Here is an 18,797-nt window from a genome sequence, read left to right as displayed (position 1 = left end):
GCACAGAAAAGGTGGCACACTAAAACAGGTCGGCTTCTTCCGCAACTCATTTAACTGCCTTCAGGTCAATCTGAAACCCTGAAATTAGGCAGAATGACAATTTCGAAGCAAGTGAGTGTTTCCATCTAAAAATAGTCTAAATGTATTTAGTTGTGTCGGCTGAGAATATCGATGGATTGGCCGGACTTTTTAGGATTCGGCTGATTTTGGTGGTCTGGTGTGCCGCCTTTTTTGTGCCCCGCGTGGGTGGCACGCCCGGCCACGGTGTACGCTCGGCACCAGGGTCCCGAGGGAGGTTGATGCATGAATCCTAGCCGTCATCGATTGGCGTCCTGCTTGCCGCCGTTTCGGCGGCGGCGGCCTCAAACTGCTGCAGCCCGCGTTTCCCATCCTCTCCTTAGCAATCGCATTCGTTCTTGATTCCTCTCTTCCTCATGTAAACCATACATGCTCGGCCTACGTACTCTTCTGCTAGCGTCAATCCATTATCTATTCCTTTATTGGCTACCAGAAGCCTGGGGCGACGGATATAGGGAGGAGTTCTTTTTTAATGTGTCCCCGCCCAGCCAATTTGAACACACTTCCAAGGTTCACACCTATGCCCAGCCCCACCACAGCTCAAAATAAAGTTCCAGCTTGGCCATAGAGGTGTACTTTCACACGCTCAAAAGATTGCACTCTTTCGATACTATCGTTTGGCATTGCTTGGGGTGCTGTTAGCTGTCGAAGCGGTGGTGGGGTTTTCGCTGGTGACTTGAAAGAAACGAACTCCTTCGGAACCTGGAGCTGCCCTTCGCATCTCAATCCAGGGGCTCCTCCTCTTCTCTCCAGCTTCTACGTCCTCGGAAGCCTCGTCGATATCTCCGGGAGGCTCGGGCGCGGGCAGCAGGCCGAGACACGCGACACCGCGATGGCATTCCTCCGCCAGACATGGACCCTCACGTACAAGAACCTCCTCATAGTATTCGTCCGACACTGGTTCGCGACTACTCTCCGAGCGTTTTTCTTGCCCATACTGTTTGTAAGTGCCGACATTTTCATGCAGTCTACCCCGTGGGGCTGTGGCTCAATCCCCGCATTCTCAAATCAAGCCGAGCCATTCATGTGAATTAGTCCGGGAGATGAACAATGAATTGGATAGGCATATGCTGACTCGTGATCGACACAGATGTTCTTCATTTCCTACGCTAAGAATTTCTTCGTACCCCCTTCAGACTTCGGCATTGGGACCCCGGTCCCAATACGGAGTCTGGACAATGCGCTGGCCGCTGCTCAAGGAGGCAGGGACACTGTAGTTTTCATCAACAATGGTCACACTGGCGGGCAAATTGAAGATGTGATCAGCTCCGTGTCATCGCTTGTAACAAGGGCTGGAAAGAAAGTACGAGTCGCCGAAACAGACGAAGAGCTCTTCACGATCTGCCCAAGCTCTTTGCGTGGAGTCAGCACCTGCTATGGCGCCGCAAGCTTCCATGCATCGCCTACCGAAGGCGGAGATGGAATGTGGAATTACACACTCAGAGCAGACGGCAATCTTGGGGAACGGATATTTGTCAATCGTCATGATAACGACGCTGAGCTCTATATCCTGCCTTTTCAGCACGCTATCGACACCGCAATTGCGTCCTTGAACCAGACAGAATTGCCTCAAGCGATCGACGAATACCCATTCACATTACTGACTGCCCATGAGCGCGATGTGGAAGTACGGCACTTGTATATGGCGGCGCTGATCGATATCCTTGCTGTGGCATTTTTCATTGGCATCTGCGGAGTTACATACCAACTTACAGGACAGATGGCGTCTGAGCGAGAGCTTGGTATCTCTCAATTGATCGAAGCTATGACTCCAGCTTCGAAGGGTTGGCATACGCAGGCAGCGCGCCTGCTTTCCAACCATCTCGCTTTCGATATCATCTATCTTCCAGGTTGGATCATAATGTCTATTATAATGCAACGGTTGGCATTTCCAACAACATCGGTCGCAATACCCATCTTCTACCATATCTTGGCTGGCCTTTCCCTCTCTAGCTTCTCGATATTTGGCGCTAGCTTCTTTCACAAAGCTCAATTATCCGGGATTACTATTACGATCGCGTCAATAGTCCTCGCCATCATCGCGCAAGTCGCCGGACCCTACAGCACTGGCGCAGTTGCGGTCATGAGTCTACTATTCCCGCCGATGAACTACACATTCTTCATCATCTACATGGCCCATTTCGAAAAGGTTTCTCGCGCTACGAATCTCGTCAAAGGCGCTCCGAACAGCCCTTGGCACCTTCCCGGGATCGCCCTCTGGGTCTTCCTTATCATCCAGATCATGCTATACCCCGTGCTAGGCGCATTTGTCGAGAGATGGCTGTATGGGACCGCATCCAAGGATCGCAAGATGGCCATTTCCTCGCCAGATAATCAAAATGCTATCGAACTAACTAATTTTTCTAAGCATTTCCAACCGAGTTGGTTCCGACGCCTGGTACTGTCGAGAATTGGAATCAAGACGAAGAACACGGTGTATGCCGTCAACGACGTAAGTTGGTCCGCTCGCCGAGGTCAGATCATGGTGCTCTTGGGTGCAAACGGAAGCGGGAAATCTACGACGCTTGATGCGATCTCCGGCCTCAACAGCATCACCAGCGGCTCTATCGAGCTGGACGGGACCGGAGGACTCGGCCTTTGTCCGCAGAAGAATGTGCTCTGGGACGAGCTTACTGTCTTTGAACACGTCAAGATTTTCAACCGGTTGAAATCTATGGACGCGGCCGATGGGAAATTTCAGGTCGAGGACCTTGTCAAGGCATGCGATCTCGGTCATAAGCTCAAGGCAAAGTCGGAAACGCTTTCCGGAGGACAAAAAAGGAAATTGCAGCTTGCTATGATGTTTACGGGTGGGAGTAGAGTGTGTTGCGTTGATGAGGTCTCCTCCGGACTCGATCCTTTGTCTCGGAGGAAGATTTGGGACATTTTACTCGCGGAACGAGGCCTCCGGACACTTCTTCTCACGACGCATTTCCTCGACGAAGCTGACATTTTGTCTGATCACATCGTCGTGCTTTCGAAGGGCCATCTGAAAGCGGAAGGTTCAGCGGTCGAGTTGAAGCATCACCATGGCGGCGGGTACCGAGTAACTCTACCAGCAAATCTCGAGTACACCGCTACTGAAGAGTTTGAGGACATTCCGATACAAACGTCCTATGACCAGACTACGTTCCTACCGAAAGACTCTGCCGAGACATCTCGACTCGTGAATACTTTTGAAAGACAGGGAATTCAAGGCTACGACATCAGTGGGCCTACGCTCGAAAATGTATTCCTCAATCTGGCCGAAGAGGTCAGAGAAGACGAACCCGATACGCCTACCATACTTCGATCTGATCCGTCGCGTAAGGACCTAGATGGAGTACCTATCCTGGACGGGTCGTCACAAGATGAAAAGGGACCTCAGATGTCGACCGGAAAGGGAACTACTATGCCCCAGCAGACTTGGATCTTGTTCATGAAGAGGATCGCTATTCTTCGTCGCAACTACCTCCCTTACGTCGTCGCGGTTCTCATTCCAATAATTACTGCTGGACTTGTGACATTGTTCATTAGTAATTTCTCTGCCGTAGGCTGCGAGCCGGGCGCACAGTCCACAACCCCCAGGGTCTTCTCTCTAAACACCAAGCACGGCACGGCTTTCATCCCACTCGGACCTCCGTCTCTGGTCCCAATTGATGAAATAGTCAAGAGGTCAGGCCAGAATGCGTCCGCTTTCCACCTGCTCGACACCGTTGAAGACTTCCAAGACTTCATCGCGACTCATTACCACAACGTCACGCCCGGCGGCTTTTTCCTTTCTGATGCTGTTGGCGAGAATCCTCTCATTGCTTACCTAGGAAATAGCGACATCGTCGATGCTATGGTAGCGCAGAACGCACTCTCGAGTGTCCTCACCCAAATCTCAATCAATACGGCGTATCAAAGTTTTGCGGTTCCTTTTGCTCCGGGTGCTGGACAGACGCTCCAGCTGATTTTGTATTTCGGCTTAGCGATGGCGGCTTACCCGGGATTCTTTGCGTTGTATCCTACCGTGGAGCGGCTAAGGAAAGTGAGGGCGCTGCATTATAGCAATGGCATCCGAGCTGCTCCTCTTTGGATGGCGTATTTGGCCTTTGACTTTATGTTCGTGCTGTTTATCAGCGCGATTGTAACTGGGATATTCGTAGGAGTACGTATCACCGGGCTCTCTCCTCTCCAACCTACTCTCACCGTAGACTACGTACTGACAGCTACTAGGCATCTAGTGCGTGGTATGCACCAGGCTACCTCTTTGTGGTCTTCTTTCTTTACGGACTCGCCTCGATTTTGATCGCATACGTGGTTTCGCTCTTCGTCACTTCTCAATTGGCCGCGTTCGCTTTCGCTGCTGGAGGTCAAGCGGTCTTCTACCTTATCTATTTCATAATGTGAGCCCCATGACTTCGCCAATTAACCAGATAGTAACTAATCCGTGCTCTAGGTACATGTGCATCCTTACCTACTCCCCTGCAAACCGAATCAACCACGAACTCACCCTCTCCCACTTCATCCTCGCCACCATCACCCCCGCCGGCAACCTCCTCCGCAGCATGCTCCTCGCCCTCAACGAGTTCTCCCTCCTCTGCCGCGGCCAAGAAGTCGCCTCCTACCCCGGCGCGATAACCGTCTACGGCGGCCCAATCCTCTACCTCATCCTCCAATCCCTCGTCCTCCTAACCTTCCTCATCTGGTACGACTCGGGCTACAAACCCGCCCTCCTCACCCTCCTCTCCCGCCACCGCCTCCCCCACCCCGAAGAAACCCACCCCCTCCCGCCAGACGTCGCCTTCGAAACCACCGCCACCGAGCGCTCCACCCCCGCCGGCCTGCGCGTCCTGCACCTCTCCAAATCCTTCGCCGGCGTCCCCGCCGTCGCCGACCTTTCCTTCTCCATCCCCCACGGCGCCGTCTTCGCCCTGCTCGGCCCCAACGGCGCGGGCAAGAGCACGACTATCTCCCTCATCCGCGGCGACCTCCGCCCCGCGCACCACGGCGGCGGCGACGTCCTCATCGAGGACACATCGATCATATCGCATAGAGCGGCCGCGAGGGCGAAGCTGGGCGTGTGTCCGCAGTTCGACGCCATGGACGCCATGACGACGGCCGAGCATCTGCGCTTCTACGCCCGCGTGAGGGGCGTCGGGGACGTCGCGCGCAATGTGGAGGCTGTGATGGCGGCGGTGGGGCTGACGCCGTTCGCGGCCCGGATCGCGAGCGCGTTGTCAGGCGGGAATAAGCGCAAACTCTCCCTCGCTATCGCGCTCATGGGGAACCCGTCCGTGCTGTTGCTCGACGAGCCGAGTTCGGGCATGGACGCGGCCGCGAAGAGGGTCATGTGGAAGACGCTGCTGGGGGTTGCGGCGCCGGGCAGGGCGCTGCTGATTACGACGCATAGTATGGAGGAGGCGGATCGGTTGGCGACACGGGTCGGGATTATGAAGGGGAGGATGCTGGCGGTGGGGAGTGCGGGGGCGTTGAGGGGCAGGTGGGGGGGCGAGTGGGGGGTGCATTTGTGTTTGGGGAGTGCGCCGGGGACGACGAGGGAGGAGATGGATAAGGTGAGACGGTGGATACGGGAGAATGTGAGGGGGGCGGTGGTGGAGGACGAGGATGTGGAGGAGGGGAGGCAAAAGAGGGTGGGCAGGGAGGAGTGGGGCGGGCATGGGCAGTTGCGGTTTCGGGTTGTGCAAGCCGCGTACACACACCCACCTCCTTCGACTCTACGAGACGAAGGCGAGAAGGAGACTGATTCCGAGATCGCCGAGAGCGTTGACGAAGTCGATGAAGATGCCAGATCCGGAAATGGACCTCCGCCGGGAATAGCGTCGCTCTTCGCGCTCCTGGAAGCGAACAAGGAGGAGCTGGGGTTCGAGTACTACTCCATCTCGCCGACGACACTGGATCAGGTGTTCTTGCGGATTGTGGGGAAGGAGGAGCAGGATGAGGGGAAGCAGGAGCTTAGGGCTGGGAAGAAGGGGAGGGGGTGGAGGGTTTGGAGGAGGTGAGGCGGTAATGGGCGGGAGAGGGGGCGGGGGAATGTGTGTATATAGGGGAATAATGGACGCGTATGATATTTGATGAAGGGATGTGAATGATAGGAGAGAGTGTTGTGTGCGGGACGGGTGCGCAAAAAGTAAAGGGAATTAAAACTGAACTCTCAGGACTAGGGCACGTGATGCGGACGAGGATAATAAGCTATAAGAATAAGCGGCAGTGTATATACGAGCATCGCATGATAGAATGCTGAAAAAAAACGCATCAGCATGGTAAAAGAGCGCGCAATGAGGGCTGTTGCAGGTGGGATCTTTGTGGTAAGGTGGGACTTTTGTGGTAAGACACGCGATGCCGGGGCGGATCATGAAAGCCTGAGATAGGAGGAATGGTCAAAAGGAACAATGAGTTTGGCACACATTGGTATACCTTGTTAGATGGCTATTGAAGCGTGCAACCTAGTGTGATAATCATAGGTAATAGCTTCGGGAGAGCAGGCGCAGTCACGTGATTGTTCTCTTGTTGAGTAACTGACGGACAGCATGAATCGAGACAGACACTGAATAAAACGGTGAAAAAAAAGACGATTTAGAACCGTAAAGATGTCGATAAGGTGGGACAGTCGTTATTCGTATTGCCGTAATCGGTCACGGGATAGGTGACTATAAACAAATCTCAAAAAAAATCTAACCTTCCCGTTCTCCCAATTGAGTGATTTAGCTACTGGAAAGTATCCGCCCGCCGTGATATTTACGCCTCAAGAGCCGGACCAAGAGAACTGAGGTTGAAGGGATGTTGGGGTGTGTCGGGTGAAGATGTTGGTGAACTAGCGGAGCCTTGCGGTGGAGGAGAAGGTTCACGAGGCGGGCCGGGTATGCTCTGCGGAGGCACATTTGAGAAATTTGACTGGGTTTGCATTGTTTCGACAGCAGTCAGGCCAGGATGATCGCAGTCGGAGTCGGTTTTAGGAGTCGCTTCGGTGTCGTGCATAGACGCTTCAATTTCCAGTCTTTCGGGCTGACGTGATAGGCCTTCCTGGTCCTTGATCTTCTCTCGTATGGCTTCCAGGTCTTTGAGAGTCTCAAGTGTCACAGGGTCATCCTCGTCCCACTGGACCTCCTCGCCTTCAGCTACGCGGACATACAGTGACTCTGCTTCTGTGTAGTTCTCTGCCGCCAACGATTCTTGTGCCTTTGATTTCAGCCGAACGAGTTCAAGGGCTTCGCGAGCCCAGACAGTGTCTTCGTGCTCTGCGCCGAACAAGCTCTCGAAGCCCTCGGCTGCCCGAGAATACTGTTGTTCGGCATCTGCGAGATTCTGCAGCCCTTCCGAGATCCTTCCTTGCCACCGAACTGTGTTCAAGGTATTTTCAGCAGCAGTCCCATACAAGACCTCCTTCGCTGAAAGACAACGTTGAGTAAACGCATATGCTTCTTCGTACCGGCGTAGCTTGAGGAGGCAGATTCCAAGCCTGGATTCTAAGAACAAGGTTTTGGGGTGGTCATGCCCCACAATGACTTCTAGACTTTCAAGCGTTGGGCGACCCAGCTGCTCGGCGAGGTCATATTTTCCTTGCCTTTCTAGAATGCTCGCCAGTGAGGCTTTGCTATTTAACAAGTCAAAAATCCGCCCAGGAAAGGCGACTTCTAGCTCTGCGAGAAGGTTTTTAAGACGACGTTCCGCTTCGGCGAGGTTACCCAGCGCTTCATCACAGGATACAATATTAGATTCAATGATGAAAGATTGGGCACCAGACTCCTTTTCTATGTCGTTCGCCTTCTGATAATTTTGCTTGGCTTCTTCATATTCTTTTTTATTCCAAAAAAAATCTCCCACCGAGCTGTAAACGTAGGATTCCAGCCTTTTGTCATCAATTTTGTATCTATGGAGTGTTTCTATAATCTCATGGTAGATTTTCATTGCGGCATCGGAATGTTCTTCAGTAATGGTTCCCAGGGTAAGCTGAGCCCGGAGAGCGTTTGGGTGGTGGAGAGCGTTTGGGTGGTGGGGACCGTATATGGCATTGTATATTTCAATGGATTCACGGATTTCGGACTGCGCAATTCTGATTTGATGGCAATCACGGTGATACTCTGCAAGAATTTGTAGAACTTCGGCACGAACCGTCCAATATTGTCGATTGGAAACCGCGCCATGGACTGGGGCGTGACCTAGCACTGCAGTGCTATCTCGCAAAAGCGCTTGGGTATGAGGAAGAACGGATCGCATCTTTGGGTAATCATTTTTGAACCAAGCGCGTGAAAACGATTCGAAGATAGAGATACCGGTCTTCAGAGGCCAGAGCGTATTTGCCGAAAGAGACATTGACCATTTCCTTCCTGCTAGTTGGGCGAGGCGGTGCATGCTGTAGGCTAGTCCGTCCGGAGTGGGAGAAATGAGAGAATAGCTGGCCAAACTCGAGAGCCCATCGTACACTTCGGTGTTCTGGAAGATCCGTCGGGGAATAGAGCCTGACATTTGGCTTGGTGTATCCGCAGCACGCGGTCCGGCAACCGCAATGGGAGGCTTTTGGCGTCGTTTTTTGATCTTGGTACTAAGGCTTTGCCATCTTTGATGTAGAGTACGCCTGGATTTTGAAATTTCGCTCGGGCTGAACTGTGAAGAGCTTTCAGTGTCGTCGTCCGGTGCCTGGTCAGCGGCGCCATCAACGTTATAAATATCTTTGGAAGATATGAATGGATTGAGGATCAGTTCGGTGGGTATGTATTGACGATCGAAGTAACACATCAAACGCATTATATCTGCAGCCAATGGAGACGCCTTCTCAACGTGACGGAAAGAGATTTGTAATGTTGTGGCAATTGCGTTAGACGAATGTCTGTCCCTTCGATCGTCATTACGCTCGCCTTCGAGCAGACCTAAATTGTCACTGTTGCTTCCCTTGAATATCCGTGTATATTCCAGAATAGTCACGTGAGGGGTGTGTTCGTTGATGTAGCCTGCGGCGTGGGAGAGTGCTAGCGGCATATTGCCAAGGGCTTCCAGAAGCTCGTAAGCGTCAGCATCGTTAAATGTTATGGCTAGCTTTGTCCTCAAGAAGGACATCGCCTCATCTTGACTCATCTCTTCAACTTTGATGATATCTTGGTGTCTTCCCACGATTGAGGTTGCGGCTGATTTGTTCCGAGATGTAACCAACACGCGTCCACTCCTACTCTGAGGGATGGAGTCGGCTAGAGACTCGGACACGGAGTTTGTTTTCTTGAAGAGTGTAGGGTCATCCGCATTGTCAACGATCATAAGCCACTCGCCACAGGTTTCGTTGCCCAATGCATCGAATACGAGTTTCTTGATATCTGCACCTGGTCGGTGGCGCCCACTGATATTCAGCTTTTCGGCGATCTCCCGATAGTCGCCCTCGAATCTCTCCGCATTTCCGGCATAAACCCAGAATACGGAAGTGTGTGGTGATCTCTCTCTTACACGGTATGCGTATGCAATAGCCAATTGTGATTTTCCAGCGCCTCCGAGGCCGACCAAAGCTGCCCTCGAAGCTGGCTCGAGAAGGAGATGTTCTACACTTGATAGGATATGGGGGCGATCGACGAAATCGGGGTCTTTTCGATAGGGTACCGTCCAGGCAGGAGATCGGACGTTTTGTACGCTGAGCTGCGTGGGTGTCTCACAGATCCTAAGGCCTTCTTGTTAGCAGGAACTGACTGCAGCCCTACGCGGTGGTCATCACTCACATCTGCGAGAAGATAGCTGACGACAAGGAGGTTTGGAGATTCCTTTCCGCGTCTAGGAGAGCCTTCTCTTTCGTCTTGAACTTGCTTTGCTTCATCATCCATTTCCAGGTAGATATGCTTGGCTCACCCGTTCCATCGCCACTCCGGACTTCAGAGATCAAGGTATCTATGTCTTTCAGGGCGCCCTCGACCTGGTCTATGTTGTGCTGCAAACCAACAAGGGCAGTTCTGGTGGCCGGTTCGTCCTGGAGGGTTCTGAGGGGCTCTTGAATGGTGGTGAGAATCCTCTCAATATTGCGGACCTTAGTAACGCGGTTAGTATCGTAGCGTAGCTAGAACGGGTTGTTTCCATACTCGAGAGTAGAGGTCCTTGAAAATCTGGGGGCCTTCTCGTTGTTCCGCGATGTAATGCAGGCCTGCCAGAACCTTGCCAGCTGCGCCTACAACCGCGAGAACGCTGGCGGTGATAGAAAGCGGATCCGCCATTTGAGATCTGAAACGAATGGAACCGAAACGGAATGGATGAAAACGATGCGATGGACGTTAAAAGGGAGAGGATGAGGAGAGAAGAGAGGATGGATGCGAAGCGCTTCGATCCCCAGCAGGCAGCGCGCTCACGCCGAGGTGCCTGCAAGGCTGATGCATCTTCATCCTATCGTAGACGGATGGTGCTTAGGTCGTACGTGGAATTAGCGGCTTCCCAAAATTGAGGTACTGCTAAAGGCTGGCCGGACGCCTGGTCTAACACTCTTTTATATGGATTGAGCCCGTCGATGGTGGTTGTTGATGTCGTTGTAGGAATATCTCGTGATGGGGCACATCGCGTCTGGAAAATGTTGGATCTTGTCAGGCTTCTTGTCAGCAACTCCATCATCTATCTACCCTCCCACAAACCACAAGCAAGATCACCTAGGAACACAAATGGATCTGCTGCGTAGAAAAGCACCTCGCTCTCGCACGCGCCTGCCCACCCATCGCGCGACGATTTCCTGTATGGACGGAGCGTCCGTCTTTACAGAACGTCACACCAACCCGACGGTGAAGTAACCTCGCAGCTGACGTTAGCGGAACTCCATCTCAGTCATCAACTAATCGAGCTCCTCGCTATTTTTGCCTTTTTGCCTTCTTAAGTTCAGTGACAGCACGATGCAGTAGCATTTAACAACACAAGCAACTATGACAGCCCGCACCGTCCTTACCTCCTCCCTCCTCTCTCGCACCCAGAAATGACGATTCGTCCTGCTCGATACGCGGACCTCCCAGCCATAGCAGCAGTATGCGCAGTCGCCCTGGAAGACGAGCTATGGGGCGATCTGATGCACCCCCTCCGGGCCAAGTTTCCAACTGACTTCGCACAATTTTGGCTACGACGTACCCGTGAGAATTGGTGGGACTATACACGCGTTTGGTATGTGGCAACTACGACAGAATACATTGACGGGAAGGAGCAGGAGGTCGTGGCTGGCGTGGCGGAATGGGAGCTCCGAGGCAGCGTGCAGCCGGCGATGGCATGGTGGGATCCTCGTCCGTCTAACACGCTCTTCAGCAACCCCCAATAGCACCTAGGCTAGCAGACTGATCATAGGCAAAGGCATAAAACCTGCGATGGCCCTCTATAATAGCCTCTCCCTCTTCATCAGTCCCAACCGCGCCGCGAACCCACACCCCAAACTCGCCAGTCCCCTCTACGACTCCTTCCCGTTCTTTCAGCACCACTGGCGGGGCGAACGCGCCAATACATACTTCCTAGATGTCTTGGGCGTGCATCCCAAATACCAGGGGCGTGGATATGGGAAAGAGCTGGTGCAATGGGGGATTGAGCAGGCACAAAAGCAGGATGTTTGCGTGAGCCTGATCTCGTTGGCCGCCGGGTACGGCTTTTACATCTGGATTGGGTTCGATAAGGAGGTTGGGGTCTGTACGGAAGGGGAGGGGAATCCGTTGGCGGATCTGGGGAGCGGGTGGATCTTGTTCAAGGATCCTCTGCGCGCCAATGATACAGATGAGGTGGAAGAGGACCGGAATACATCGGTTCGGCGACCTCTTACAGATGGCAGTGAGTAATACGAGATGGTGCCCTTCTAGTATCGAAGAGTTTAGATACCACAATTGTATGACATTCTCCCATCCCCTATCCCCTGACTCGTCGCATTCTCCTGATTCTACATTCTTCATTTCCCAATTGCGAAAATAGCATCTTCATTTACCCAAGACGACATTTAGCTCCAGATGACAGCTAACTTGAACGAGATTCGATGGGAGGACCCGCCTAATGTCTCGAGATCACGTAGGAATAGTCACGTGACATACTTGTGCTTTCCCATGGGAAGCTTCATTTTATCCAGGCGAAGGAAACTGTGAATCGGGAGGCGAAATGATAGCACAAGAAGACTGCAGAGCATGACCTCATCGGTTCATGGGAGCCTTTGGCTTCTGGTCTCTGAATGCTAGCACGTGTTCTACCCCATGGGCATCTCTGAAGCTACCCTAGGAGGACAAGATAGACTGCTCTCCTCCGATACAGTCTCATCTTGTAGATCGTCCCCTGTATCTACCTGACAGTATTTCTGCATCTATTACGATTGCATGAGTTGCAACCTCATAGGGAAACGGTGGACGCCTCTTTCTGGGTTGCGTTTGAGCAGCGCCTGGAAATGGACAGAAGCATTTTCACCATACTGTTTAGATACTAATGCTCGCCAAAAACCGATTCCCTGCGCGTTCAATTGGCTGTCATTAAGCCATCCACCAGGAAAATGCCTCGCGGATACTGCGATACGAGTCCTTGCGCACGGTGGCGGTGGCAGAGCAGACTTCGGCGGTTCGCAAACCTACCATCCCCCAAAGCAACGACTAAACACGTTGCCATACCGACAGATGTCACAGTGTCTCCAGAGTCCGTCTTGGTGGGATTCGGCAAAGCTATTGAGATGCGTCCATGGCGCATAACGCGGTATTGCCGTCGCGTTGAAGCCTGCTACGCTTGACTTGCTGCGATGCCGCCCTCCAAAAATGCCTCGCCCGCTATTGAAAGTAGGCAAATAGCTGAAAGTAAACCATGGAACCCTCAGTACCTAGTGCATCTCGAGCGGGCTGGGCTTAGAGGGCACCAGGCAGACAGAAGCGGGGCTCCTGGCCAGAATACGAGCTGCCACACCCTGTACATCAGCCCCGCGACGTAGCTATCAACCCCATCTTCTTCTGTCCATCTCTCAACTTCAGCCTCCTCATCAAACGGTATTCTCTTATTTTCTTCGTGAAAATGTTCAGTCGCCTTTGTTTCGGTTCTCCATCTTCTTCCTCGTCTCAACATGAGGTTAAGGCGCCTGTGATGCGGGGGGTCATGATGGGTCCGGACGAGCTGGCTTCACGACGCCGTGAAAAGGATCAGGCTTCCAATCGTGCCATCTCGACCTTGATACGAGATTTTAGAGACAGGGTATGAGCATTTTCCTTGTAGAGTTGACAGAGCTTGGCTGACACTCCCGAAGCTCCGTTTCCGCCCTCAAAGGGACCCGGCAGACGATGACACGTCCCAGCTCTCTCAAGCTGAAGAGATTCGCTGGTTGAAGAAGAGACTTCAGCTTGATTTCCCAGTAGACGAAGCGAACGAACTCGTTGCCATACTTGAGCATCTGCCTCTGCCAACAGCGCAACTTGCACAGACCCAGCCTGGCCGACCAGCTAAGCCTGATCCGGTCCTCTCCGTGTTTCTCAGAAACCTCCGTAATGAGGAAACCATGATCGACCTCGAGTCTGACCAGCAAGATAGCCAGAGAAAAATCACCAAAGCCCTCGTTTCTCTTATCCAAATCTCGTTCATCGAGGTAGAGCGCCTTAATCCCGCAGCCATCCGTCTTCTTTGCTTTATGAGTATTTTCAACAACAAAGCTATTCCGGATATTCTGCTCAAGAGTTTCCTAGCGAAAGAGCCCGTACCACAGCCTCCTCAGGTCCAGACGCCGAAGCCAAGGAGGAGTGCCAACCCTTTCCGGTATTTGCGATCTGGACATCGAAACAATACGGCTATCACTACCAACGGACCGAAAAGCTCCGATGACAGTCTCGATATGCTCCTTGAATACAGCTTCATTACGGAAGATGCTGGCGGCGACAAGTATACCATGAACAAGTTTGTCCAGCAGGCGGTCAAGAACTGGATCGAGGCTCACTCCGAGACGAAGTACTGGCACCGACGGGCCGTAGAAGTACTCCACCAAGTCTTCCACACTAACAGGGCGAGCCTCTTAGGCAACTTTCCGGCCTTGATTCCACATGTCCACGCCGTCATCCTCGATCTTCCCGTTCCGGAAATGCTCTACATCACATGTGACAAAGGCGAAGATCGGGACTATCTTCTCACGCGAGTGAGCGTCCTCAACGAGTTCACTTCGGAGTGTACCGAAGTCGGTCTACTTGAGCTGGCAGGGCGTGCCATCTCCGAAGCCGCTGACATCAATGCCAGACTGTTTCCACCGCACCGTAGCTCGACTCTCTGGACACAGTCTCGATACGGACATGTCCTGAACGCACAAAGGAACATAACTGATGGGAAGCTTGCAGAGGCTGAGAGGACGCTGCGCGAGGCTGTGGACAGCGTTGACTTGAACAGCGATGAGCGCCATGCTCTGCCGGCATTACTGACCAGCTTGGGCGAGTCTCTGTACCAGCAGTCCAAATATGAGGAGGCGCATGAGGTTTTCGAACGCGCACTCAAGGACTCCAGAGAGACCGTCGGCACTAGCCATTCCCGTACGCTGAACTGCCTCCGCAACCTCGCCGTCAACCACATTGCACGCGGCAACTACCAGACCGCCGAAGATCTGCAACTGCGAGTCGTGGAGGCCAAAGTCCGCACCCTGGGAGCTGAGCACCCAGAGACCTTGGTGGCAAAGTCCGATCTTGGGCGTGTCTTCCATGCGCATGAAAAGTACGCCGAATCCGAAAAGATGCAGCGGGATGTCTCCAAACTTCTCACGTCCACGCTCGGTGCCGCCCATGCGTGGAATTTGCTCAGCCTCTATCGTCTTGCGACGACCCTCAACCTGCAAGGTAAGAATGAGGAAGCGCTCACCCTCAATACCTTTGTGTTGGAGGAACGAAAGAAGATGTACAAGCAAGATACCCATCAGGCTTTGGTGGCGACGATCAAGCAGCAAGCGTACATCCTCCGCGACTTGAAGTGGTACGGCGAGGCAGCGAAGGTCTTCCTCAGGTCTAAAGAAAGCCATGTCAACGCGCTTGGAACAGGTCATTATCGCACCGCGAGTATTATCGCTGAGTATGAGGCGATCTTGAAGCTGGGGGATGGGGAGTCTAATGAGAAGAATGGGGAGACAAAGGCCGGAGAGCAATCTAGCGGCTCTTTCAACGAGAAGAGCCCAGATTTGTTTGGCGTTGATTAGGCGGCAGTGAACTTGACTGAGATCTTAGAGGTGATTTCTTTTTTCTTTTAGCCGCAAACTTCATGCAAGAAGACGATCACAACACTCGCTTGTCAGCCCTTTTCTAGTCCTTATCTGCGATTTTCGTGCCGGGGCGTTTTTTCGGATACCCGCAATCATTCAGTAGTCTTTCAATCCACCGTGATCTTATTACATTTTGAAGATCACGACGTGAACGCCCTGCTTCAGCTGAGAAAGTCCAGAGACGTACCATTGATACATGAATCTCATATCCAGATTTGGAGCACTGGTAGCGATTGATCATGACGAAGGGGCGCCAATCAGGTCGTTTTCAAGCCGCCTAACTCGCCCATCACCTTTAGCAACCCATCCCTAAACCTCCCTAAACCCCCCAACCGCCCGTCCTCAACACACAGCGGCACTCACCCTCCCACCCCCCCACCTCGGGCGGGCAAACCTCCACATCCCCCGAAAACTCATACGTCTCAAAACCCGTCGCCGCACTGCCCTCCACATCAAAAACCCGAAATTTACACACCCCCTCTCTCCCCCTTCCAATCCCCACTCATCACACACGCGCACCCCCTCTGCTCAAACTCCGCCACCCGCTCCTCCACCGCCATCATCCCCGCACAATCAAACGCAACATGATGCACCCCCTCCCCCCTGGCTGCCACAAACTCGGCCATCAGCGTAGGCCCGGAGACGGGCTCCATGATCTCCCAGGTCAGCGGCCCCTGGGTCACGAAGCACACGCGCAGTGCGAAGCGCGCGAGGAAGCCGTGGATGGTCTGGTGCGCGACGGAGGCGGGCGGGGAGTTGGAGACGCGGAAGGGGGCGGTGCCGAGGGCGAGCAGGCCGGCCATGGTGCGGGTGGCGGAGGGGGTGACGATGCAGATTTCGATGAGGATGTTGAGGAAGGGGGCTGCGAAGGGGGCGGGGATGTGGGGTGCGTGCGGGAGACGCCTCGCGGGGAGGGGGGTGGTGTTGAGACATGGTGGGGGTGTTGAGGGGGGCTGTGGTGCGTGTTTGGAGTGGGAGGGATAGATGTGAGGGCGGTGGGGGTTTGGGGGGGAGGGCGAGGGTAAGGAGAGGGGATGGGAGGCTGTGACGACGCGGAGGTTAGCTGCCAGCTTGGTAATGCGCGGTTGTAACGACCGGGTGGTGGAAAGGCTTTGGGTTCGGGATTTCGGATTGGTGTTTGGGGAAGAGATGGAGGTGTGGGAGGAAGAGCTTGGAAGGATGGTAGGAGCGGATGACGGGATTTGAAGATTTGGAGGTTGGATATCACGTGACAGCCGCCAAGTCAAGTCTATTCAATGGACAGTCACTCCCTGTTCTCGAGCTCCGTACACCATGACCATAACGCTCTGGGGTGTGGCTAGCAGAGTTTGATAAGGCTGAGGGGTTTCGCATAATACGTAGCTTAAAAGCACCCTCAAGGTGTACATAACAGCCGTTCAATGGCCGTACCAACCGTCTAGCTCATTGGTGAAAGCGCTTCGCGGTACCAAGCAGTTAAAAGCATAACGAGGAGGAGGAGTAAGGCCTACAGCTGCTCCGACTGCTTGACCTGTTATGATCTTGCTCCGCCATACCTCTTTGGCTCCAGAGATCGAGTGACCTAGATACCGCAACAAATCAACCATAGATGCCATGCCGATCTGATTGTGTTTGCCGAGAAGGAAACTATCGACAAAAAGATTCTTTGTCCTTCGGCCTGATACTTCTCCAGTCTGAAGATCCATGTCTGAGAGGTAGGTCGGTGGGTTCCGCACCGGGCGCTCGCGGATCAAGGGAGCGAGGGAAGGCCTGTGGTTGAGACTGCGGTTGAGAAGACATTTCTATTTGGATGCTTTGCGAAAGAACAAGGTCGTGCTGGCTATTTGTAGATACGGACTAATAGAGTAAAATGCATCGCCGGGTGAGTGGATGACGTGAGCTAGATTGAGACCGGGGGTTCCGTCACGCTTAGGAGTTCTAAAAGATTGTTGATTATAGTCGCTCATCTTCTGATAGTAGATCGGGACTACTGGACTCTGGGCCTTTGTTCTCATCTAAGGCCCAGGTAAATATTTTTTTAGGTCGCGGGTGGTGCGTGGCGGGTCAGGGGCATCTTCGACTATGCTGGTGCGTGAATGCAGGCAGGCGCTGGGAGTACGGTGAAGAGGAATAAGAGAGGAAAGAGTAACAGTATTAGATTTTTCTCATACCGTGATGCTCATTAGAGACAATGAAAGGACCGTGGACTGTTGTAATGCCGTCGCGGGAGTGGAGGGCTGCCTTAGGCGCGTGACGGCGTACAAGACACAAAACATGCTACAACTCGTTTCACACCGCCATAGTCCACACGGAGAATTTAAGGCGGATTCGTAGCGTCCTACATTGAGCCATCTAGCCATGGTAAAGCTCCTAGGACTATAGGTACTCACTGTCGGAGGTGAATTGCGGCCAGCCGTCAATCGCTCTCTGCCAACGGCCTTCGCAAAGACCTCCAGTACAGATACTTCTTCCAGAACGTCAATTAGAACAATACAGCGCTTGGAAAACGGCGATGTTGCTCTAGAATACTGTGTATAGACCTTTGACGCTCTCCGTAGCGCTGGGGGGCACCGAATCTCTCTTCCCGCGGGATGGTGGCTACGGCGGTCCTGCATTCCAGGCAACAGGCCCCCGAGTGCACTGGTATGATTACACTGCCTAAGAAGAGTCGATTAAATTCACTAGCGCTGATGAGTAAGCCAGCTAAGCGAGGTCCTCCGTCACCTATATTAACTTGTCCGTCCGCTGCCAGTTCCTGAACCTCAGCTCCTTGTAAGTTTCCTCTCCCCCTCCCATACTTTCCACCTCGTCACTGACAGTTCACCACAGTGCCTTTTGGCTTAGATCAAGAGTAGTATCTGTAAGTTCCCTCCCTTTTTTCCTCTCCCTTCCTTCCTCCCCCTTCCTTCCTCTCTTGCTCTCGTTACTAACATTCTTCACAGGTTCTTTTCAGTTTAATCGCTGGAAGGTCCCTACGGGGACATCTCGATTACCCTAGTCTTTGGAAACCGTCCCCTGGCCGCTGGGCTTGCCTATGTCAGGGGACACTGTCGCTCGTATTGCACTGCCTCGGGCTGACGCGAACATTTTGTTCACCTCTTTTTCATTGATCTACTCAGCTTGTCTGGGTCTTCAAAGAAGAAGCTTCTCTCTCTTGTGACTTTGAAATTCTGCCTGGTGTCTCTGTGAATATGCATGTTGTGGTGTTGTGACGCGCCACGTCCCCCGCGAGAACTCTGAACGCGTCTGCGCTGCACAAGTTTGGCACGTCCTGGGCCTTAACCCCTCGAGCTGAGTCTGCATCCGGCCTTGCAGAGGCCTTTTTATCGAGTATCACGCCTTGTACGGGAGCTGGATGAGGAAGCTGACGTTGCCTTTCGAAGACTGCGTGGCGTTGAGGCAGCTTGCCTGCCGTCGTGTCAGCTCAGTACCTGTAGGTTGTCACGATACCTACGCCATAGAGGAGTACTGACACGAGTAGAGAGCTGCCAGATTTACGCAGAGGTTCCCGACAAGTTCTTGCATCTCCAGCTTGGGTCCGTTGATCTCCGTGCTGCGTAGCATCACCTCCGCCAGCAGCAAGACCAAC

The 18,797-nt window shown here is 53.2% G+C and overlaps 5 protein-coding genes across 5 annotated transcripts; 3 read left to right on the top strand and 2 right to left on the bottom strand.

The window, feature by feature from the left end:
• Window positions 1-910: 910 nt before the first annotated feature.
• Window positions 911-6,065, top strand: BDZ99DRAFT_511680 (uncharacterized protein; the record flags this gene model as incomplete). The annotated part of the gene is made up of 4 exons (XM_033724569.1): window positions 911-1,021; window positions 1,169-4,210; window positions 4,279-4,448; window positions 4,502-6,065. 4 exons carry the CDS (start codon window positions 911-913, stop codon window positions 6,063-6,065), a joined length of 4,887 nt encoding a protein of 1,628 aa, XP_033571241.1.
• Window positions 6,066-6,610: 545 nt separating this feature from the next.
• BDZ99DRAFT_154180 (TPR-like protein) lies at window positions 6,611-10,409 on the bottom strand. Its single transcript, XM_033712815.1, has 3 exons — window positions 10,116-10,409; window positions 9,762-10,063; window positions 6,611-9,703 (listed from the first exon to the last, which is right to left on the bottom strand). The coding sequence occupies exons 1-3, from the start codon at window positions 10,245-10,247 to the stop codon at window positions 6,802-6,804; spliced, it is 3,336 nt and encodes a 1,111-aa protein (XP_033571240.1). The 5' UTR covers window positions 10,248-10,409; the 3' UTR covers window positions 6,611-6,801.
• A 223-nt stretch (window positions 10,410-10,632) lies between these two features.
• Window positions 10,633-11,825, top strand: BDZ99DRAFT_452160 (uncharacterized protein; the record flags this gene model as incomplete). The annotated part of the gene is made up of 2 exons (XM_033718255.1): window positions 10,633-11,285; window positions 11,347-11,825. The coding sequence occupies exons 1-2, from the start codon at window positions 10,988-10,990 to the stop codon at window positions 11,823-11,825; spliced, it is 777 nt and encodes a 258-aa protein (XP_033571239.1). The 5' UTR covers window positions 10,633-10,987.
• A 1,130-nt stretch (window positions 11,826-12,955) lies between these two features.
• BDZ99DRAFT_575508 (TPR-like protein) lies at window positions 12,956-15,310 on the top strand. The gene is made up of 2 exons (XM_033728479.1): window positions 12,956-13,200; window positions 13,253-15,310. The coding sequence occupies exons 1-2, from the start codon at window positions 13,024-13,026 to the stop codon at window positions 15,164-15,166; spliced, it is 2,091 nt and encodes a 696-aa protein (XP_033571238.1). The 5' UTR covers window positions 12,956-13,023; the 3' UTR covers window positions 15,167-15,310.
• A 386-nt stretch (window positions 15,311-15,696) lies between these two features.
• Window positions 15,697-16,032, bottom strand: BDZ99DRAFT_575507 (uncharacterized protein; the record flags this gene model as incomplete). The annotated part of the gene is made up of 1 exon (XM_033728478.1): window positions 15,697-16,032. One exon carries the CDS (start codon window positions 16,030-16,032, stop codon window positions 15,697-15,699), a length of 336 nt encoding a protein of 111 aa, XP_033571237.1.
• Between the last annotated feature and the right edge of the window lie 2,765 nt (window positions 16,033-18,797).

This window comes from Mytilinidion resinicola (assembly GCF_010093595.1).
Source record: "Mytilinidion resinicola strain CBS 304.34 unplaced genomic scaffold BDZ99scaffold_23, whole genome shotgun sequence".
In the NCBI taxonomy this organism is placed as follows: domain Eukaryota; kingdom Fungi; phylum Ascomycota; class Dothideomycetes; order Mytilinidiales; family Mytilinidiaceae; genus Mytilinidion; species Mytilinidion resinicola.
This window is presented reverse-complemented; position numbering and strand designations above follow the sequence as displayed.